The following is a 23673-nucleotide window of genomic DNA, read 5'->3' on the forward strand; positions in this document are numbered from 1 at the left end:
TTGGTGGAAACTTTGCAAAGGGAGATTCCAACTGGAAGTAAGAAATGTTCTGACTTTTTCAAACAAAAGCTCAACCGCCATTTACCGGTGGTGGTGGGGGTTGGACTAGAAGACCTCCAGGATTCCCCATCATTCTCTTGATTCTCTGGGCTTTAGGGGGGCTTGCCTGAACCTAGACAAGGGTGTTAACCTATGGCATCCATTATGTTGGATGAAGGTAGGTGATTGGATTGCTTTGGTAAACCATGGTTCAGATAAGCCAGGGTTAGCTTATGCAAAGGCAGCTGTCTTCCTGGACGTTTGACTGGAGAAGAAAATAAGAAAAGGGGAGGAAAAAAGCGATTGTGCAAGAGGAAAGATCCAGTTTAGAGGAGCAAACCCCACATTTTTTGTGGGGGTTTCCGTGATGCACCCACAAACCCTGTGGCTGGAGACACAGCGGTTCATTCTTCGGACGTGGCTCTTCCCATCTGGAGAAAGTTGGATTACAACTCCCATCATCTCCCCATGCTGGGGATGCTTGGGGGGGTTGCAGCCCCGCAGGACAAAGACGATGCCGGCCCCGTGCCTCTTGGCTGGGAACGATAGGCATTGTAGTACCCGGAGGCATCCTAGACATCTGCAAAGGTTTCCGAGCCCACGGAAAAACGGCTATTGTTTTTCTGGAAGCGTTTTTTTTGGGGGGTGGAGGAGGCCAGGAGGAGGAGGGGACTGTGGCTGCCAAGGCCCGTGTTCCTTCCTCCCCCCCCCCCCCCCCCGTTCTGTTCCTCCTCCTTATAAGGTTTGGGAAAGGATAAATATTTGAGCTGTAAAAAACGGAAAAGGAGGAGGGGAGGAGGAAGAGAAGAGAAATATGCTGGGGCTTGAGTCACGAGAAGCCTTTGGCGTGGACTAAAAAGGAAGAAGGGAACGATAGAGCAACTTTGCAACGAGAAAGAAACTCCAGCCCAGTTGGAGTTTGGGTCTCTTTTTGGGGGGTGGGCTCGATTTCCTTGCAGCGGGCCTGGCGTTTTCCCACCCAGCGCTCCCTGCTCCTGCTACCCCTCGGGTTGCCCCAACTGGGCACGGTTTGCCGCAAATTTGCACCCCGTACGGGCCGAGTCTGCCTTTGCAAGAGACGAATGTGTTGTTGCAGTGGCGAGGCAGGTTTTGGTAATTAGATTTGGCAGTCTTTGCATGTTCTGAGACGCCCCGTCTAAGGCGCTGCCCGGAAGGAAGGCCCCGGGTTAAACCTTGGCTCCAGGGAGTGCCCAGATCTCTCTCTCTCTCTCCAGGACGGGGTAGAGCAATGGGCACATCTGTTTGAAGGTGCCTACTTTCCCAGCAACTCTGGTGGTTTATGGCAGCTGTCAGTTCGCCTTCTTGCAGAAAATGTCTGCCGTTTTCCAAAGCCTCTGAAGGCAGGACGAGAAGCAACAGATGGAAACTAATTAAGGGGAGAGCCAATGTAGGATTAAGAAGGAATTTCCTACAACGAGGACAATTAACCAGTGGAACTGCTTGCCACCAGAAGTGGTGGGTGCGCTCCATCACTGGAGGTTTTTAAGAAGAGACTAGACAGCCATCTTCTGAAATGGTATATAGGCTCTTCTCTTTGTGCAAGGGGTTGGACTAGAAGACCTCCAAGGTCCCTTCCAACTCTGTTATTCTGTTACAGGCAGTCCGATTCACTTAGTGACCATTCAAAGTTAAACTGAAAAAAGTGACCATTTCCCACACTGTTGCAACATTCCCCGCGGTCACCTGATTTTCATTCGGAGACTTGACAACTGACTCACACGGACGACGGTTGCAGTGTCCTGCGGTCATCTAATCCCCTGTTGCGACCTTCTGACGAGCAAGCCAGATTCACTTAACAACCGGGTTACCAATTACACAATGGCAGGGATTCACTTAACAACGGCGGGGAGAAAAGTCGTAAACTGGGGCAAAACTCACTTAGCAACATAAATCCTGAGCTCCGTTGTGGTCGTATGTCGAGGACTACCTGTGTATGCCGGTTGCCGAGCGCCCAAATTTTAACCAAATTTTGGGCGAACCAGTACGGACTATTCTTCTTGGTTCTGCGAACCGGTAGTAAAAAAAAAACTTACGAGGATCGCGCAGCTCACAGCTGATTCACGCAATCATGGGAAGCTTCCTCCCCCCCCTTTTTAGATGGGGCCAAATGGCTCCCAGAGGGAATAAAATAGGAGCGACAGGGGAGTGGAGTTTGCAGGAGACCATTAGTTCGCTTAATTGGTTCGTGACTCTCTGAGACTCCTGGCCAAGTTCAGCAGAGATCGGCCTGGCAGCTCTCCAAGCCAGAGAAGGTCTGTGACCGTAAATCCTCCCTTGAAAGACTTTGCTGGATGTGAAGGAGCAGAATTCACAGTCAATTACTAAAAGGGTTTTTTGTCGGGACCAGGAGTTTGTTTCATGCTCTTGGGAAGCCTCGATCAAAACAGCAACTGTTGCATCGCAGCAACTCATGCAAATAAATTTCATAAGTAAATAAATTGAATATTGGGTCTAGCAAGGTGGTGTGAAGCCAGCCAGAGGGAGGGTCTCCAGTTTTCCTTGTTTCCGCCACCCCCAGATCTAACCACGGCTGAAATCTCTTCTCCGATGGCTCAGGATGAAATTGAATGGAATCTAGGCAGGGGGAAAGTATGCGGTGAGCAGATCGGATTTCTCTAGCGACCAGATTTAAACCCAACACCTGACTAGATTAATGACTTTCCTCCCCCCCTCCCCCCCCAGCTAAATTTAGCTTTTGGCCACTGTCCTGGAGAAAGAAGAGAAGCATTGGATCTCTCCAAGCAGCATGGAGATGAGATGAGAAAGGACACGTCTGAGAAATTGAAAAGTTAATAACATCATAACCACTCCCGGGGCAGAAGGGTTTCTCAACCTTGGCAACTGGAAGATGAATGGACTTCAACTCCCAGAATTCCCCAGCCGGCCCATCCCCAGCCAAACTCCCCCCTCCCCTGCAATACATAACAATTACTGCAATAATTGAGGTAGCAAAAAATCTACCATGCTTGCAAATTTTAAAAGTATCCTTAGAATCTTAGAATGTTCCTTAGAATTTTAGAAGGCTCCTTAGAAGGTTAGAAGGTTCCTTAGAAGGTTAGAAGGTTCTTTAGAGTCTTAGAAGCTTCCTTGGAGTCTTAGAAGGTTCCTTAGAATCTTAGAAGGTTCCTTAAGAACTTAAAATAGTCCCTAGTATCTCAGAAGTTTCCTCAGAAGCATAGAGGTTTCCTTAGAGTCTCAGAAGGCTCCTTAGAAGGTTAGAAGGTTCCTTAGAAGGTTAGAAGTTTCCATGGAATCTTAGAAGGTTCCTTGGAGTCTTAGAAGGTCCCTTAGGAGCGTAGAAGATTCCTTAGAGTCTCAGAAGGCTCCTTAGATTCTTAGAAGGCTCCTTAGAAGATTAGAAGTTTCCATGGAATCTTAGAAGGTTCCTTGTAGTCTTAGAAGGTCCCTTAGGAGCGTAGAAGATTCCTTAGAGTCTCAGAAGGCTCCTTAGATTCTTAGAAGGCTCCTTAGAAGATTAGAAGTTTCCATGGAATCTTAGAAGGTTCTTTGGAGTCTTAGAAGGTCCCTTAGGAGCGTTGAAGTTTCCTTGGAGTCTCAGAAGGCTCCTTAGCATCTTAGAAGGCTCCTTAGAATCTTAGAAGTTTCCCTGGAATCTTAGAAGGTTCCTTGGAGTCTTAGAAGGTCCCTTAGGAGCGTAGAAGATTCCTTAGAGTCTCAGAAGGCTCCTTAGAATCTTAGAAGGTTCCTTGGAGTCTTAGAAGGTCCCTTAGGAGTGTAGAAGATTCCTTAGAGTCTCAGAAGGCTCCTTAGAATCTTAGAAGGTTCCTTAGAATCTTAGAAGGTTCCATGGAATCTTAGAAGGTTCCATGGAATCTTAGAAGGTCCCTTAATAACTTTAAAGAGTCCCTAGAATCTCAGAAGTTTCCTCAGGAGCATAGAGGTTTCCTTAGAGTCTCAGAAGCTTCCTTGGAATCTTAGAAGGCTCCTTAGCAGCTTAAAAGCTTCCTTAGATGGCTCCTTAAAGGTTTCCTCAGACTTTTAGAAGCTTCTTTCAGTACTTAGAAGATCCCTTAGAATCTCCGAAGCTTCCTTGGGAGCTTAAAACCTCCCTTAGGCTCTTAGGAGTGTGGTTGGGTGCAGAGGAGGAAGATGTGCGTTTCCACAGAGGAGTTAACAGAGTCTCTTGCAACACCCCAGTGCCACAACTGGGTGCAGCCCAGCGTTTCTCCTGAGGCGGTCAGGAGCCTCGCCCACACACGACTGGGCAGGCAGATAAAACCTGGGCTGGACAGGAGCTGTTGCACCCAGCCCTCGAACTGGTTGCCAACTTCCTTTCGGGACGAGCTCTCTTGAGACAGAGAACAGAGAATAACGGAGTTGGAAGGGACCTTGGAGGTCTTCTAGTCCAACCCACTGCTCAAGCAGGAGAGCCCATGGCACTATTCCGGGAAGACATGACTGTCCGTTCTTGGACAGTGTGATTGTGATCAAGAAGAAGTGTACGATTGCGCAATGCATATGCGTCAAAGGTCTCTCTGGGGTCAGCGATCGGCCGCCTCAGGCCCAGTTTGTTCCTTTCCTCGTTTCTGTAGCCCCTGCCCAACCTCTAGGCTGGTATTTCTTGCCCTCCGCAAGTTTGGACTTCAACTCCCAGAATTCCCAAGCCAGGAAGTCTTAAACTCCACCCATCTTAAACTTGGGTCATCCTTGTTAATGGCCGTCACATGGGCAAGTCAGATATTCTCACTCCAAGAAGCCTGCCGCCATACCACAGTGAGTGACATTCAGATAAGAGGTATGGACTACAACTCCCAGAATTCCCTGCTTTAACATGGGCTGACTACAACTCCCAGAATTCCTCAGCAAGCATGAGCTGGCTGGGGAATTCTGGGGTTTAGGAGTCCATACCTCTTACCTGAATGTCATCCCTGTCACCCATCTTAAAGCATGGCTGCCTGGGGAATTCTGGGAGTTGAGATCCACCCACCTTAAAGCTGGCTAAGGAATTCTGGGAGTTGTAGTCAGCCCATCTTAAAGCATGCTGGCTGGGGGATTCTGGGAGTTGTAGTCAGCCCATCTTAAACCATGCTGGCTGGGGAATTCTGGGAGTTTAAGTTAATGCCTTTTAAAACTTTCAAGTTGAAAAGTATTGTTCTAGAATAAATTATAAAAATTTCCCCAGTGTGTGTGTGTGTGTGTGTGTGAGAGAGAGAGAGAGAGAGAGAGAGAGAGATCGTACTACGAACCCTCTGGAGCTCCCTCTTGGTTACACCATATTAACCTGCTCCCCATGTGCTAATTGCAACCCCCAACCCCCAATGAAATCTTGTGGACTAGTGGCTTGGTCATTTTTGGTTTGGCTGACTGTTTTCTTTTTTTTTTTCCTGTCCCAACCACAGGCAGCCAGACAAACTAATCGTAGTTTGGACACGGAGAAACCGACGGATTTGCACCAAGGTGATTTTCTGCGCTTAGAGGGGATCAGATTAAAAGCGATTTCTTTAGCTGCCGGAGGAATCGCCTTAAACCTCAAGACGAGCGGCATATAAATTTATTTACCGTATTTAAAAACGAGCAAAATATATATATATGGCTCTGTGTGCGTGGGTGGGTAATTAAGAGCCGCGGTGGCGCAGTGGTTCGAGTGCAGTACTGCAGGCAACTTCTGCTGACTGCTGGCTGCCTGCAATTTGGCAGTTCGAATCTCACCAAGGTTGACTCAGCCTTCCGTCCTTCCGAGGTCACTAAAATGAGGACCCAGATTGTTGGGGGGGGGGGCAAGAGGCTGACTCTGTAAACCGCTTAGGGAGGGCTGTAAAGCGGTATATAAATCTAAGTGCTATTGCTATTAACTGTATGTTTTGTGTTATTTTGTGTTCGGTAGGGGTTTTAAAAAAAAATTCAAGCTCTTTTGTTTTGGTCGTTGGCAGGCTCACAGTTGGCAACCGGGCATCAAGAATCCTTACCGTGGCGAGGTGGTATGGATGGTGCCGGAAAACGTAGATATTATGGTCACGCTTTACCGGGTAAGAGAACCGCGTCGTCTCATCTCAAGAGCAAGGATACCCACTGGCGGATTTAAGAAGACAGTTCCTCTCTCGGGAATCTCATTCACACATTGCCCTTGATTCGTGCTTTGCCAACGTGGCGGAAAGACAAGGGAAATGCACACACACACACACCCCAAACCACCCCTGAACTAATTACATGATGAACTGATGTGATGGGGAATAAAATATTTTGCTTTGCTTCCTGAGTTGGACCTAGAATGGGAGAAAGAGACTTTTGAGGAAAGGGTTTTTGCATTTTGTTTGGGGCCTACCAGAATTTTAGCAATGTTTAATTGGCAACTGCAACAAATTGCAATAGTGATGTCTAACCTTTTTCTAAAGGTGCGCCAAAACTGTGCCTGCGCATGACCCCGCCCCCACCTGCGCATGCGTGAGTGATCCCCCATCACTTGTGCGTGAGTGACCCCTGTGCGGCGAGGGGGGGGATTTTTTCCCTCCCCAGGCTCCAGAGGCTTTATAGGAGCCTGGGGAGGGCGAAAAGAGCCTCCCCCGCCCGCCTCCGGAGGCTTCAGGGACCGTCTGGAGGCTTCCCTGACGCCTTCGGAGCGCTTAAAACGACCCTCCGAGCAACCCGGAAGTCACTTCCGGTTTGCTCGGAGGCTCTTTTCACCCTCCCCAGGGTCCTATAAAGCCTCTGGAGCCTGGGGAGGGCGAAAAAAGCATGTAAAAATGGGGGGGGTTGTGCGCGCATGCGCACTGGGGTGGTCACGTGTTGCATTATGGGTGTGGCACGCCCGCACACGACCCCCCTGCGCTCCCCCCACTTGTGGCACGCGAGCCAAAAAAGGTTCGCCATCGCTGCTGTAGGGTCTCTTGCTTGAGCAGGGGTTGTACTAGAAGACCTCCAAGGTCCCTTCCAGCTCTATTCTGATTGATTGATCTGATTGATTGACCGATTGATTGAAATACTGTAGGGTCTCTTGCTTGAGCAGGGGTTGTACTAGAAGACCTCGAAGATCCCTTTCAGCTGTATTATAATTGATTGATTGATCTGATTGATTGATTGATTTAAGAACAATTAACCAGTGGAACAACTTGCCACCAGACATTGTGGCTCTTCATCACTGGAGAGGAGATTGGACAGGCTGGCATGGTATAGGGTCTCTTGCTTGAGCCGGGGGTTGGACTAGACGACCTTCGATGCCCCTTCCAGCCCTGTTATTCTATTAAATTGTGCCTTGTTGCTATCCTCTTATGTAAATGAGGAAGGTGAGGAAACGTGGGGTGTTTTTCACATTGAAGACCATTCCTCCTGCTGACCGCCCACCCTTCTGTCTTTCAGGACCCTCACGTGGAAGAATACGAAGATAAAGATTGGACTTTTGTGGTAGAAAATGTGCGTTTCAAATCTTGGATTTGCTTTTGATTGTGCCCAGATAAAGGACGGGGAGATTTTTGTAGCAAAGTTGGTGGGGAAAAAAAATCCTTTTCTGGAAATTGGATCTTTCGTTGGATTGTTCGGTATTTTTTAAAAAAGAGTTTCTCATGCACTTTGATTGTTCTCGACATATGGCCACAATTCTGATCATAAGTTGAAATGTATTTTTATGCAACAACTGCAGTAGTATTCTGCCAGTAGATGGTAGTGTTTATAAGTTTGGACCTATGGTATTTATTCTATGCTCTTTTTGTTCCTGTTTCCTGTTACAGTTGAGCAGTTTAGCAGTAACGCACATGGTGACGGTACTATATATAAGTACATATGCTATATATATGTCTGTGGTTCTATATATAAAAAGAATTTCTAACATAGGTCATTATGGCTCCTAAGTGGAGGTACTCCTATGACCCAAAATAGATTTCCAGACTTATTTTGTGGTGGTCATTAAGTGAACCCATTCATTTGAATAAGCGTTACAACACTACAATTGTTGTAAATGCATGCTGGCTTCCAAGTGCCTGAATTTTGATCATGTGACTGTGAGGATGCTATAATGGTCATAAGTGCAAGGACCGGTCCTAAGGGCCATTGAAACGTTGAACAGTCACTAAATGAACTGTTGTAAGTTGAGGAATACTTGTACATGTTGGCAATCGCTTGGGAAGAAATATAGAAAGCATCAAGGTATTTTTTATTCATTCTCAACTTTAAATTCTTTTGTTGTTGTTGTTTTTTGTTGCTGTTGTTGTTCTTTGAGGCAAAGATGGCTGGAACCCGCAGCAGGTCATTTCTAAACTGTGGAACTCCCTGCCACTGGAAATCCTCTTTCCTTCTTCCCAACTTTTTCACGCAAATTTGATGGATTTTAAGGCTTATTTAGACCTCCATTTACAGCTTAATTTTCATTTTGGAGTTCAGTGGGAGTGATTTCTGCTTTTATAACCGTTTGGAGGGGGGGGGAGAAGATTTCGGTCTTGCGTTGGAACGGTGACAGCGGGGTGCAATGAAAAATGGGTGGCCGAGACAGGAATTGACCAGTTAAAAATGTGTAACCTGCGTGAACTCTCGTGCCAGGAATCAAAGGGGCAACGTAAAGTCCTCGCCTCGGTCGACGTGAACCTCAAGCGTTTCGCCAGCCAGACGCCTAACCAAGTGGACTTAAACCTGAAGCTGAAGCCTAAGTCGGTGAAAGTCGTGGCCGCGTCCCTCCAGCTCACTCTCTCGTGCGTCTTCTTGCACGAGGGAAAAGCCACGTGAGTCCCGCAGCAGGGAAAAACCCTTCTTAGGAGCTGGGACCTATTGTTCTGATCTAAGCTTCCCCAAAAGCACGAAGCAGATTTCTTTTATTAAACCCCTTTTATTAAAGGAATGTGAATTCCTCCCATTCCCATTCAGCCAAGGTCTGGCAAACAGTCTTTCAAAGGAGGATTTATGACCACAGACCTTATCTATTCTTGGAAAGCGGCCATGTCAATATTTCCCAAATGCAAGGAAAGACTCGGCACAGAGTCTCTGAGATTCACGGACAGATCTTCACACTCCTGAAACAAATGAACGAACAAATGAACGAATTGTTTCCTGCAGAAGCCCCCTCCCCTTTTGCTCCTCTTTTATGTCCTCTGGGAGGGGCCATTCACCTTCCACTTGTGACTTTACTCCCCACTCGACCCTGATTTCTGAGTTGTTCTTTTCTTCTGGCAGCTCTGCGCATGCGCACATTGGGAACAGGCTCCAGCTGTTCCTCTGCCTCACTGCTGTCTTGGTCTGAAGGCAGGATAGACAGATGACATGAATGGAGGGATTTCTGTCTGTCTGTCTGGATAAATGGATAGACAGATGACATGAACGGATGGATGGATGGATGGATGGATGGATGGATGGATGGATAAATGGATAGACAGATGACATGAATGGATGGATGGATGGATAAATGGATAGACAGATGACATGAACGGATGGATAAATGGATGGATAAATGGATGGATGGATAAATGGATGGATAAATGGATGGACAGATGACATGAACGGATGAATGGATGGATGGATAAATGGATAGACAGATGACATGAATGGATGAATGGATGGATGGATAAATGGATAGACAGATGACATGAACGGATGGATGGATGGATGGATGGATGGATAGATGGATAAATGGATAGACAGATGACATGAATGGATGGATGGATAAATGGATAGATGACATGAACTGATGGATGGATGGATGGATGGATGGATGGATAAATGGATAGACAGATGACATGAATGGATGGATGGATGGATGGATAAATGGATAGACAGATGACATGAACGGATGGATAAATGGATGGATAAATGGATGGATGGATAAATGGATGGATAAATGGATGGATAAATGGATAGACAGATGACATGAATGGATGGATGGATAAATGGATAGACAGATGACATGAATGGATGAATGGATGGATGGATAAATGGATAGACAGATGACATGAACGGATGGATGGATGGATGGATAAATGGATAGACAGATGACATGAATGGATGGATGGATGGATGGATAAATGGATAGACAGATGACATGGATGGATGGATGGATGGATGGATAAATGGATAGACAGATGACATGAATGGATAGATGGATGGATAAACAGATGACATGAATGGATGGATGGATGGGTAGACAGACAGACAGACAGACTGGACCAAAAAAGCTTCCAAGCATCACTGCTTTTCTCCCGTCCCGTGTGAAGCCCAATCTAGGATGTTTTGGGACTTCCAACAATGCTGGGTTTTCCCAAGGGAGGGGAGAAGGGGATTAAAAAAAAAAACAACCCATGCTGGGCCGGTTCATAGCTCTGCCCCTTTCTCTCCCCAGGGACGATGACATGCAAAGCTTGGCCAGTTTGATGAGCTTCAAGCCCTCCGACATCGGCAATTTGGAGGATTTTGCCGAAAGCGACGAGGAGATGGAAGAGACCTCGAAACACGGCCGGGCGGAGGACGCGGTGGGCCACACAGCATCCCCTCAAGGTGGGGAGGGTCTCTTTCCGATATTTCCCTTCTCCCTGACTCCTTGTTTCTGAGCCTTAGCCACCTTAAGACGTCTGGACTTCAATTCCCAGAATTCTTCTTCTTCTTCTTCTTCTTCTTCTTCTTCTTCTTCTTCTTCTTCTTCTTCTTCTTCTTCTTCTTCTTCTTCTTCTTCTTCTTCACCTCCTCCTTGTCTCCTTCTCCTTCTCCTTTTCCTCCTTCTTTACTTCTTCTCCTTCTCCACATCCTCCTTCTTTTCTTCTTCATCTTCTCCTCCTCCTTCTCCTCCTTTTCCCCTTCTTCTTCTCCTCCTCGTCCTCCTCTGTTCTCCTCCTCCTTTCCCCCTCCTCCTCCTCCTTCTTCCTCTTTCTCTTCACCTCCTCTTCCTCTTTGTCTCCTTCTTCTCCTTCCCCTCGTTCTTTTCTTCTCCTCCTCCTCCATATCCTCCTTTTCTTCTTCGTCTTCTCCTCCTCCTCCTCCCCCATCCTCCTCCATTCTCCTCCTTCTCCTCCTTTTCCCCTTCTTCTTCTCCTCATCCTCCTCTGTTCTCCTCCTCCTTTTCCCCTCCTCCTCCTCCTTCTCTTCCTCTTCACCCCTTCCTCCTTCTTGTCTCCTTCTTCTCCTTCCCCTCCTCCTTCTCATCCTCCACATCCTCCTTTTCTTCGTCTTCTCTTCCTCCCCCCCTTCTCTGTTCTCCTCCTCCTTCTTTTCCCCTTCTTCTTCTTCTCCTCTTCCTCTTCCTCCTCCGTTCTCCTCCTCCTCCTTTTCCCCTTCTTCTCCTTCTCCTCCTCCTCCTCCTCCTCCTTTTCTCTCCTCCTCCTCCTCCTCCTCCTCCTTCCATATCCGTTATTGGATGTTGGCAATCCCATTTTGATCAACAGCTGCACGAAAAACTGCTGCTGAGTTTTGTCCAAACCGGTCCCTTAGATTTTAGAAGCCAGGATGTCCTTTTTCTGCCTGGACCTACTTTGCCTTCAATCTTTCCCGGGAGGATTATGCGAAGGATGCCGTCTTTTTCCAGGTGTCGCATCCCATGTCCGAAATATTGTAACTTTTGCTTTTGGGTGGTTTTGATGATTTCCCTTGGCTTTCCCAGGCGGCTTATGAACCTCCTCATATTTCTGATTTGGCCAACCCTGCTTCTACCTAACAGCCGCCTGCCATTCCTCAGAATTCCTCCGCCAGCATTAACCCGTAGTCCTCACTTAACGACTTGTCAGCCTTATCAGACAGACCGCAGACGAGAAAGGCGACCCGTTGCTTTGGAAAATGACCCCTAATCGGGAGCCAGGAGGATGATCTCGTGCTTAACCCTGCAGGACACAGGCGAGATTTCCTGGAATCTCTTTGATCCCCTTAAGAGGGATTGGAGGAGACGTTGACAGAAAGCGAGATTAACCCGGCCAGCATCCCTTCTGCGATTGTCCCACTTTCTGCTGGCTTCTTGCTAAACACCTTCTCGATTAAGTTTCACGCTCGGCAGCTCTGGCGTCCCTTTACTGGTCATTTTTCCCACCTCAATTTCCCTTCTTTTTTTTCTCCCCTCTTCCCTTCTCTCCCTTCCCTGTTCAGGATGCCTCAAAAACGTTGTGATAAATCCTTTCTCAGGTAGGCCATCGCAAGTTTGCAAGGCCTGTGCTAAAGAGTTGCGTTATCCGGACAAAATCGTGCATGTTTTCCGGGGATTGTAACTATTGGCGCAGTGGCCGTTGGAACTCCAGGTAGTCCTCGACGTACGGCCGTCATTGAGCCCCCCAAGATTTCGGCTTGCATTAAGCGAATTTCGACCCGTTTTACGACATTTCTTGCCGCCGTCCTTCAGTGAACCGCTGCAGTTGTTAAGTTAGTCACACGATTGTTAAGTGGATCCGGCTTCCCCTTGGATTTTGCCTGTAAGAAGGTTGCAAAAGGGAAATCACATGTCCTGGGACACTGTGACCGTTATAAGTCTAAGTCAGCCATCCGAATTTTAATCACCTGACCACAGAGATGTTGCAACAGTCATAAGTGTGAAAAACTATATGTTAACTTTTTTCAGTCTGTTTTTAACTTTGAACGGTCACTAAAGGAATGGTTTTAAGTCGAGGACTTTTTGTATAAGCTTTGGACAATTTACAGAAACCCCAAGAGCTGACATGCTGGATCGGAGTTTCCAGCGATAAATTCTTGGGTTTTTTTAAATGGATTTCTTACAGAATTGATGTGCCATTCTGCCTTTTGTGGAAATGACTTTTCCTATTTTGTATGCTGTGTGGAATATAGAAAGGTGATAGATAGACAGATAGACAGAGGTGATAGGTAGGTAGGTAGGTAGGTAGGTAGGTAGGTAGGTAGGTAGGTAGATAGATAGATAGATAGATAGATAGATAGATAGATAGATAGATAGATAGATAGATGATAGATAGATGATAGATAGATGATAGATAGATACCCTAGATAGATAGATAGATAGATAGATAGATAGATAGATAGATGGATGGATGGATGGATGGATGGATGGATGGATGGATGGATGATAGATAGATAGATAGATAGATAGAGGATAGATGGATGATAGAGAGTGAGGATAGTTAGATGATTGATAGATAGATGATAGATGATAGATAGATAGATAGATAGATAGATAGATAGATAGACAAAGACAGACAGACAGACGTGATAGACAGACAGACAGACAGACAGATGTGATAGGTAGGTAGGTAGGTAGATGATGATAGATAGATAGATAGATAGATAGATAGATAGATAGATAGATAGATGATAGATAGATAGATAGATAGATGCTAGCCAGAGAGAGAGTAGAGAGAGAGTAGAGAGAGAGAGGATAAAGGATAGATGAATATAGATGATAGACAGACAGATAGATGGTAGAATTTGAATCTTCTCCTGTGTGACAATCCATCTCTTCAGGGTCTTCCTCCTTTTTCCTCCCAATTCTCTCCTTTTCTTCCGTCATAACGACCACCTCTCCTCCTCCCAATGTAGACACATCACGGGATCTGAACCCCTTGGCTGAGGAGGAGGAGGACCCCTCTGGCCGTTCTCCGTCGCCTTCCAAGGCAGGTTGCAAAGAAGGTAAATGAAAGGAAGTGGGGAGGAGGTCAACGGATTAAAATGGATTCAAAAGTGCCACTGCTCACAGCCACGCCACTTCCGACCTTTGTCCCTTCTTCCCACAGCTGTAGCCGTGGTCTCAGAGCCAATCCCGGAGAGCCACGGAAATATCTCTGGAGGTTCCCTGCATCCCGAGCCAAAGGCTGCTTCTGTTGCTCCCGACACGCTTGTGTTTGACGTAAGTGGTGAGGAGTGTAAAACCGGGAGTGCGGGGCTCAGCGGGGCGAGCAGTTCCCGTACAGCGCCAAATGGCATCCCAGGAGGGACGGGGACCAGGAACGACATGCCGGACACTTCCCGAGCGTCATCGGTGCAGGCGGGGGCCGAAGAGGAGCACGAAAACACGGGGCCAGCATCACCTAGCGCCCTCGACACAAGGTGAGGACCGCTTCTTTCGAGAGTGGGTTGGCGATGCTGAATCTCGTCGCAGGGATGAGAGGCAGAGGGAAGACTCAGCGGCACCCCAGGGGTTATCCAGTGGGCCTCGTTGGGGGACTCTAGCCCACACTTTGGACCTCCTTTCTCTGTTTATCCCTGGTGGCAGTACTTGGAGGTCATCGGCCAAGGACGTCTTTTTTTATTTTATTTTGGCCGTCTTACAAGCAAGTGGCAGCAGGGTAGCAGCTGGCCACTTTGGCTTCTGCTTTCTTTAGCTAAGGGGAAGGGGGGGTAGCAGGTGAGATGGAGGAGGTTTACTGGATGTAATTTCCACCCCCACCCCCTCCTCGCCTCACCCCACCCCACCCCATGCCTTGGAAGAGTTGAGTCGATTCCACCAAGAATGGAAAGGAGAAGTTGGCAGGCAGAAGGAATGGGAAGTGAGAGCACTGTGGGGGGAGGAAGGGGGGGAGGGGGGGCGTTTTGTAGTTTGGAAGGATGGGGGAGGCGGAGTGAGGAGGCTGCCTTGGAGTCACTGCCTGGCTGGCCTGTCCTTGAGTTACGTTCAACCTTAAAAGGAACATCAAGAGAGGGCAGTAAATTTTCCTTTTGATATTTTCCTGATTTAGGATCTTAAACTGGAGAGTCCCTCCCTCCCTGCCTCATCCTTTTTATCCATCCTCTCTCTCTCTCTCTCTCTTTCTTTTTCCTTCCTTCCTTCCTTCCTTCCTTCCTTCCTTCCTTCCTTCCTTCCTTCCTTCCTTCCTTCCTATCTTATATGGTATCTATCTATCTCTATCCTCTATCTATCATCTATTGTCTATCATCTATCTGACTTCTATCGTCTATCGATCATCTACCTATCTACCTACCTACCTATCTCATCTATCAAATCTATCTATCATCTATCTGTCATCATTGTCACCCATCCATCCATCTCTATCATCTGTCTGTCTCCATCTGTCCATCCGTCTTTTCTTTCTTTCTTTCTTTCTTTCTTTCTTTCTTTCTTTCTTTCTTTCTTTCTTTCTTTCTTTCTTTCTTTCTTTCTTTCTTTCTTTCTTTCCTTGATAATGAAAAGAAGGACTAGGGGTGACCAGATTGCAGCCTTCCAATATTTTTGGGTAGCCCCAAAGAAGAGAGGGTCAACCTGTTCTCCAAAGCACCTGAAGGCAAGACAAGAAGCAATGGATGGAAACTAACCAAGGGGGTTAATTAACAATTAATCAGTGGAACTGCTTGCCTCCAGACGTTGTGAATGCTCCAACACTGGAGGCTTTTAAGAAGAGACTGGACAGCCATTTGTCTGGAATGGTATAGGGTTGAGCAGGGGGTTGGACTAGAAGACCTCCCAGGTCCCTTCCAACTCTGTTATTCTGTTATCACTAATTCTCCTTTCCCTTCCTAGCCCTTCTTTCTTACTCTTCTACTTTTCTCTTTTTCCTTCCTTCCCAGTTAAATCATTTTAGGGAGGTTTCTTTGTTGAGCAGAGCGCCCTGTACCAGATGTTTTAAGCACCCTGAGGTTTCGCTCCTTGGCATCATGTTTTGCCTAATTTCACCCTCCCCCCCCAAAAAAGAGCTCAGAATTGATCCACGAGCAAAGTATAAACGGACCGACACCCTCTGCTCATGTTTAGCTCTTAGTTGAAGAGTTGCAGATAGCTGTTTATTAGTAATAACCATTGGAATCTTAAATCCAGGACTGGAAGGGACCTCAGGGGTCTTCTAGCCCAACCCCCTGCTCAAGGCAGGAATCTTATGCCATCCATTTTGCTCCCATTCAGTCAGGCCCAAATCTTGGAGACAAATCCCTGCAATTTTTTGGGCAAGGGTTTTTAGAAGTGGTTTGCCATTGCCTCTTTCCTAGGGCTGAATGAGAGTGGTTGGCAATCCAGCTGGGATTGTGCCCAAGGTGGGTGTCAGGGCGTGGGGAGATTCGGGTTAATGTGATTCGGGTTAATGTCCGGTTTCCAAATAGCTTCCAAAAGAAAATGGGAGGGGGGATTGTACGGAGTTAGATGGTATGTAGCCATAACAATATTCTTTCTAGAAATCCAAAGCTTCCCAGTTTTCCCCACCAAGTTGAAAGTTCAAGATCTTGCCCCCCAGACCCACAAGTCCATCCCATGGTCCAATCTCCCACTGCCATGCTGGCAGCTCCCACCCATCCAGTTCCGGTCAGGTGTAGAAGTGCAAAGACAAAGGATGACCTTGGCTTTCTAGAAAGAATGTTGTTATGGCTACCTATCATCGAACTCCATACAATCCCCCCTCCCATTTTCCCACCATAGAAAAAGCATAGTAGAATAATAGAAAGTGTGGCAGGCCAAAGATCCAAACGAAAAGATGGCTGCAGGCCTGACAGGGGGATTAGAACTCAAGATCTCCTACTTTTTACCCTGATGGCTTCATCACTGCCCCATACTGATTATCATATCATCTATCTGCTCATCCATCCATCCATCCAGCAAACTCCCCAACTCAAAATATGTTATTTTAGATAGCAACAAAACAAACAATAAACTAAGAAGGACATATCATGTTGTGCAGTATATAAAAGTCACAAATATTGTTGCAAGATTTGGAATATTGAAACTCCCCTGAAAAACAGAACTGGTATTTTCCCCTTTTAACGAAGAAACAAAACAAGAAAAAACACCGCAGACTTTCCAGGGGGGGAAATGAAAAGAAGGGGGAAAAGAGAAATAGTTCATGTTTCCTATAATACAGGTAGTCCTCGACTTGCAACGCTTTGTTTAGTGACCATTTGAAGTTACAGTGGCACTCAAAAGAGTGACTTAGGACTCTTTTTCACACTCACAACTATTGCAGCTTTCCCGTGATCAAAATTCAAACACTGGGCAACTGATTCATATTTACGACCGCAACAGTATCCCGGGGTCATGTGATTCCCCTTTTGCTACTTTCTGACAAGCCACGTCAATAGGGGAGCAGGATTCACTTAACAACCGTGTTACTGACTTATCAACCGCAGCGATCCGCTTAGCAATCACCGCACGAAAAGTCATAAAATGGATCAAAACTAATTTAACCGAATGTTTCACTTAACAACAGAAATTTGGGCTCAGTTTTGGTCGTTAGTTGAGGACTGCCTATAGTCCTTGAGATTGGACTTTAATGGAACCTTCCCATCTTTGGTCGTAAAGCGAGTCACCCAATTTTAGGACCCTTTTTTTGCAGCAGTTGTAAAAGAAACGCTATGGTCATTATGCAAATCCATTGCCACTTTTTGCCAAAAATCAGAAGTAACTACCCGTTTTGGAGTCGAAAACGTGATAACGCACAATTGTGTGACTACGGGATGTTGCAAACGGTCGTAAGTCCAGTCTGATTGCCGTATGGTCACGTAAATGTGGTAGGTAACCATCAGAACTTCAAAACAAAGTCATAAGTGCCCCTGGGGAGATCAGTCGTAACTTCAAAAAGTCACTAAGTGACCAGTCGTAAATCAAGGACTACCTGGCCATAGTCAGATGGAAGAATTTATCTTTGAATTGTTTCTAGGAGAAGTAGAATTCGGGAATAGAAGCCCCCATTCTAATTAAACGTCATTCAGGGGGGCTGAGACACTCTCTCCTGTCCTTCCAACTCCGTGAAAATTAAGTTCTTTAATATAAAAGCTAGAAAATCAAAGGGAACATACAGAACAAGAAATAGGAGAACAGCGGGTAAAAGAGGGCACAAATGAGGTACAGGAAGATAAGGTGGTAAAAAGAAGAATTGAAAATAAAATGCAGATAGAAGATTTCAGTGGGATTTATAGTCACGAAGATAAAGCAGAGATATAGGGAGATCCCCCCCAAAAAGAAACCACAGGTTTGCAAGGAAAGGAGGAGAACAGGGAAAACCTTGGGGAAAGTTACTAGAATAATAAAAGTAAATACCCTGAAGAAAAGATATAATAACCACGAAAACAGGAAAAAGAAATAGTTAGGGGCATGGGGGGAGAAGAAGAAAAAAAAATTAAAAGTGTAATTTTTGAGAGCCCAAAAGAAAATGGCGAAAAGAGGAAGAAAAAAAGTTACATTAATAGACTAAAGAGTATAGTAGTAAGATGGTTATGTAACTAATTAAGAAATAAAGACATTACAGTATATTGTTAAATGTAGAAAAAAATTAAGAAATGATCTCTAGGTTTAAATTGAATTAGAGGATATACGCTATTTGGAGTAAAATAAATCCATGGAGAAAATAAGAAAGGAAAATTTGGTGAAACTGTGAAGGGGCAATTGAAGATATTGTTTATGTAGTAAGAAAAAAATAATTATACAAGATGAAAAATAATGGAAGAGAATCATTTAGCTGAAAATGAAGGCAAGACTATGATGTAAAATGGACTATGTAAATGAGAGGAGGAAAACGCTTTGTTCCTATAAGATGTATAATTTGTACTATTTAAAAAAAATGAATGGGAAAAAAAAAATTAAGTTCTTTCATATTTTCTTTGCTACAGGAGCCAGCCTGCCATTGGGGGACCCCAAATTCAGAATCTCTCTCTTTTTTCCCCCCATCCTCCAGGCCAACTGATATCTGGAAACCCAGAGAGGATCGCGCAGTTTCTCCACCCCCCAGGAGAAAAAGTACGCCGAAGGAATCTGCGAAAAGACTCCTTTCACCGCCGTTTACGTCCAAGGATGCGCCTGTGCGGAAACGCAAAATGGGGAAGGCGACGGGGTCCTCGGACCCCACAACGCCTGCTGTGGAGACCCCCACAATTTTGGAAGATAACCTGGTTCCTCCTCTTCCCGCACCTGTTATCCAGGATAACCCACCCTTGGAAAAACCAGGATACGAGAGTCTCAATGCAGTAGCTCCCTTTCCGCCATCGTCCGGACAACCCGTGGTGATGTATTTTATGGAGGACGCGGCCCTCGCCCAACCCGATCCTGTCGTTCTCCACAGCGGGCCAGATTCCCAAGGGTTGTCTTCAGATGCCGCGTACCTGGCGCTTTCTCCTTCTCTTGGGGGTCCGTCGACGGCAGCGTGGGATTTTCAGCAAGTGACAACTGGCGAAATCCAGGATGGCGCGGAAGAAGTGTTGACCGCTGTTCTGGAAGCCTCGAGCGATGGTGTTCCCTCAGAACCGGTGGGAGACACAGAGATGGTCACGGAGAAAGAAGAGCTGGCCGAAGACAGGTTGGGGGGCACTGAGGCAGGGGCTTTGGAGTCACCAGCTGAGAAGGAAGAGGAGGAGGAGAAGGGTGAGGTGGAAAGGCAGGAAATCCGGAGAGGAGACGAGCCCTTCGCATCTCCCACACAAACCCTTCTTGAAGAAGAGGTGCTCCGAATCGTGGATGAGGCAGACGGCAGCTCCTCGCAAGTTGACATCCCTCAGGGCAAAATGTCTCCTGCGTCCTCCTCACTGGTGATGGAGGACGAGGAAAGCAGGCCCGGATCGGAGGTTCTCTCTTCGCCGTTGAAGATGGGTAACGAAGACATGGCCGGGGAGTCCCTGAAGGACGCGCCCCGTTGCTCTCCCGCTGTTGTGCCTGACCTGGAAGAAGGTAGGAAAATGGAGAGAGACGTGGCACCTCAAAGCCCTCTAGAAGAGCCAAAGCTCCAGATGGAAAGTGAGGACAAGGGAGCCGAGGACAAGACGAACGCAGAAGGAAGTGGAGTCTCCGAGCGGGAAGTGGAGGAGACGGCTGAAACGGAGCTTTCTGTGATCGAGGATGGAGACCAAGATGATGGTTGGAAGAAATGTTCAGAAAAAGTCCTAGAAGGTCCCATGCTGGAGGACCCCAACGTCCTTCTGAATGGCAGCCCGGAGGCTTTGGGCCAAACACGGCCGCACAGTCCAGAGGCTGGGGGCTTAGGGTCACCTTGGGGCGGTGATCCCCTACAGTCTTCCCGGAATGTCCCCCCCAGCCAAAGTCTGCCAGACCACAGAGAAGGAAGCCTAGAGAGTCCTTCCGAAGGGGAAGGTTCGACCCAGAGACCCACGGAGACAGAAGCGGTCACGCCCCACGCCTCCAGCCCGCCTGCATGTCAGGATTCGCCCCTGCCCGCCCCAGGTCCCCGTGGGAGTGCTGGCCAGGAAGCCCCGGTGCTGAGCCCCGTGTCCTGTGGCACAGCCCCCCATTTGGGACCCGAAGGGAAAGACCAGGTATAGAGAGCCGTGGTCCGTTCCCTCCTTCTCCTCTGTGGTTGCTTCCCTTGAGCCCTGCGAGCCTTTAATCGGGTTGGGTGGCGGTTGGCTTCGGCCTGGGCACAACGGCGACGTTGGCGATGCCACAAGGAGGGGAGGGAGGGCAGCGGGTGGGTGGTCCGAGAAAGGGCAGAGACCCCAAAGTGTCTTTCTTTGATGGCTCCCTCTCCCCTCTTTGGAAGAGCTTTACAGCTCCTGCTGCCTTAAGAAAGTTTAAAACATCCTTAAAAGATCCATCTCATCCTTTTTTTTTTTTTTGAACTGTTACCATCTGGCAGCCGATACAGGACAATAAAAACCATGCGCTGAAAAACAGCTTCTATCCCAGGGCGGTAACTATATTGGATTCTAAAACTTAAAAAAATAATTAATTTTAAAACATTTTTTTTTAAAAAAATGCTCCTTGAGCGCAGAAAACCTCTTTTAATTTTGGCTTTTTTTCTCTTTTCAGGCAGAGTCCCTCAGCAGCCCCACTCTGGTGAGCGCCAGCCATTGCTTGCTCCAGTGGTGCCAGGAAGTGACGGCCGGCCACCGGGGAGTCCGTGTGACCAACTTCACCACGTCCTGGCGCAACGGTCTGGCTTTCTGCGCCATTCTGCACCACTTCCATCCCGAAAAGATGTGAGTTGCGGCGAGAAAACCCCACTCTTTATCCAACAGAGTTTACCGATCTGCAGTCGGTATTACATTTCGGGTAGTCCTCGACTTAAAACCACAGCAAAGGCCCTGATTTCTGTCATTAAGCGAGATGTCCGTTCAGTGAGTTTCACCCCGTTTTACAACCTTTCTGGCCTCAGTTGTTAGGGCGATCTGAGGAGAAGCCAGATTGTTAAGTGAATCGGTTCCATTGATAAATTAGAAATGCAGTTGTTAAGTGAATCACTCCAGTTGATGTTAGAAATCTGGTTGTTAAGTGAATCACTTCCATTGATAAATTAGACCCAGTTGTTAAGTGAATCACTTCAGTTGATGTTAGAAATCCGGTTGTTAAGTGAATCACTTCCATTGATAAGTTAATAATAATAAATAATAAATTTAATTTGTTAGCCGCTCCTTCTCCACAAGGGACTCGGGGCGGCATACAATAAAATAAAAACACATACAAATATACATATAAACTACACAAATACACATACATACACATACACGGAGGAGGTGACAATCATTAAATACATCACAATAATAATACTAAAATTAACCATTAAAATATCCCATATTAAAAATTACAAATTTAAAAGGAACTGTCAGGAGGAATAGGATAAACTACGGTTGAGCCAGGCCAGATAATTGAAAAAGGTGGGTCTTGAGCTTTACACGGAAGGAGCGGAGATCGGAAGTAATCCTGATGTCAAGGGGGAGGTCATTCCACAGGGCTGGGCCCATCACAGAGAAGGCCCTGCTCCTGGGTGACGCCCCCTGACACTGTTTAGCGGACGGCACCCGGAGAAGTCCCTCCCTGTGTGAGCGGATTGGTCGTAGGGATGTATGGGGCAGGATGCGATCCCACAAGTAACTAGGTCCTGTGCCATGGAGCGCTTTGAAGATCGTAATCAAAACCTTGAAATGCACCCGATAGACCACAGGAAGCCAGTGCAGCTCGCGCAGGAGAGGTGTTACATGGGAGTACCTAGTACTCCCCATAATCACCCGCGCGGCCGCATTCTGGACCAACTGCAGTCTCCGAGTGCATCTCAAGGGAAGCCCCATGTAGAGAGCATTGCAGTAGTCTAGGCGAGACGTCACCAGCGCATGGGTGACTGTGCGTAAGGCATCCCGGTCCAATAAGGGGCGCAATTGGCGCACCAGGCGAACCTGGTGGAACGCCCCCCTTGCCACGGCTGTCACATGGTCATCCATGGACAGCCGGGCATCCAGGAGGACGCCCAAATTGCACGCCCGCTCCATGGGGGCCAGTTGCTCGCCCCCGATGGCCAGAGATGGAAGCAACTGGTTGAACCGGGGGGCCGGAAGCCACAGCCACTCCGTCTTGGAGGGGTTGAGTTTGAGTCGGTTGTCACCCATCCAGACCCGTACGGCTTCCAGGCACCGGGACATCATTTTGATGGCCTCGTTGGGGTGGTTCGGGGTGGAGATGTACAGCTGAGTATCATCAGCGTACAGATGATATCCCACCCCAAAGCCACGGATGATCTCGCCCAGCGAGATTAGAGTTAGACCCAGTTGTTAAGTGAATCACTTCAGTTGATGTTAGAAATCCGGTTGTTAAGTGAATCACTTCCATTGAAAAGTTAGACCCAGTTGTTAAGTGAATTACTTCAGTTGATGTTAGCAATCTGGTCGTTAAGTGAATCACTTCCATTGATAAGTTAGACCCAGTTGCTAAGTGAATCACTTCAGTTGATGTTAGAAATCCGGTTGTTAAATGAATCACTTCCATTGAAAAGTTAGACCCAGTTGTTAAGTGAATTACTTCAGTTGATGTTAGCAATCTGTTCGTTAAGTGAATCACTTCCATTGATAAGTTAGACCCAGTTGTTAAGTGAATCACTCCAGTTGATGTTAGAAATCCGGTCGTTAAGTGAATCACTTCCGTTGATAACTTAGAAAAGCAGTTGTTAAGTGAATCCGGCTTCCCCATGGACTTTGCTTATCAGAAGGTTGCAAAATCACGTGACTGTGGGACACTGCAGCCGTCATAAATATGAGTCAGTGGCCAAGGGTCTGAATTTTGACCATGTGACCATGGGGATGCGGCAACGGTCATATGTGTGATAACCAGTCCTGAGTCCCTTTTTTTCATTGCCGACGGTCACTAAACGAACTGTTATAAGTCGGGACAGCCTGTATTTCCCTCTTCCAGCCCCCCTCTACCCAATAGAAATGAATTATCTGAGAATATTTACAACAATATTCACATTATTTTTTTCCTACTTTCTTTTCTCTCCAGCAACTACGAAGCTCTGGATCCCCTCGACATCAAAGAGAACAATAAACTGGTGAGTCGGGCTTCGAACCCGCTACACCCCCTTGTCAAGCGGTTGCGAAAGACGCTGGTTTCCCCCCTTCCCCCCTTCCTGAGTTTTTCCGGTGGCCAAAATTCATTCTCCTTTTCCCAGATTCGTTCTCCGAAAAGAACACCTAGATGAGAAAATGAAGAAGTGAGCAATCCAGATTTGGGGAGTTAATGGACAATTTCGCCCTCTTTGTCAGCCTCAGTCTTTCCACCTGTAAAATGGGCAGACTTTGGAGATATCCTTACACACAGAATAGTCTTGAGGAACATGTTGGGGTGAAGGGAGCACAGATTATATTAAATAACGTTGCCATTAAGAGTCGCTTGGCAGGATGATGGATAGATATAGTGTTATCCATAGTATATTTTACATCATATTTCCATTTTACATTCCAGTCATCTTATTTTTATTCCATAATCTCCCGCTTAATTTTAATTTCTTCTTAATGTTAGACAGTATCATTATTTGCCTCTCAAAAATAATCAAATTTAACATATCATTTCCATCTATTATTCTATTTTACTATTAATAACATATACCCTCAAGT

The 23673-nt window shown here is 46.7% G+C and overlaps 1 protein-coding gene across 2 annotated transcripts in view; it reads left to right on the plus strand.

Annotated features, from left to right (window-relative positions):
• Nucleotides 1–23673, plus strand: part of EHBP1L1 (EH domain binding protein 1 like 1) — a 45046-nt gene that overhangs the window by 5214 nt on the left and 16159 nt on the right. For both annotated transcript variants that reach the window (XM_081968497.1, XM_081968496.1), the window contains exons 2-11: nucleotides 5421–5478; nucleotides 5952–6047; nucleotides 7375–7428; nucleotides 8548–8726; nucleotides 10334–10488; nucleotides 13474–13563; nucleotides 13668–13980; nucleotides 18522–20109; nucleotides 20603–20772; nucleotides 23060–23108. In XM_081968497.1, the coding sequence (XP_081824623.1) occupies nucleotides 5421–5478; nucleotides 5952–6047; nucleotides 7375–7428; nucleotides 8548–8726; nucleotides 10334–10488; nucleotides 13474–13563; nucleotides 13668–13980; nucleotides 18522–20109; nucleotides 20603–20772; nucleotides 23060–23108 (2752 nt within the window). The remainder of the gene's footprint in view (nucleotides 1–5420; nucleotides 5479–5951; nucleotides 6048–7374; nucleotides 7429–8547; nucleotides 8727–10333; nucleotides 10489–13473; nucleotides 13564–13667; nucleotides 13981–18521; nucleotides 20110–20602; nucleotides 20773–23059; nucleotides 23109–23673) is intronic.

Source organism: Natrix helvetica (genome assembly GCF_964273705.1).
Source record: "Natrix helvetica genome assembly, chromosome: 16".
In the NCBI taxonomy this organism is placed as follows: Eukaryota; Metazoa; Chordata; class Lepidosauria; order Squamata; family Natricidae; genus Natrix; species Natrix helvetica.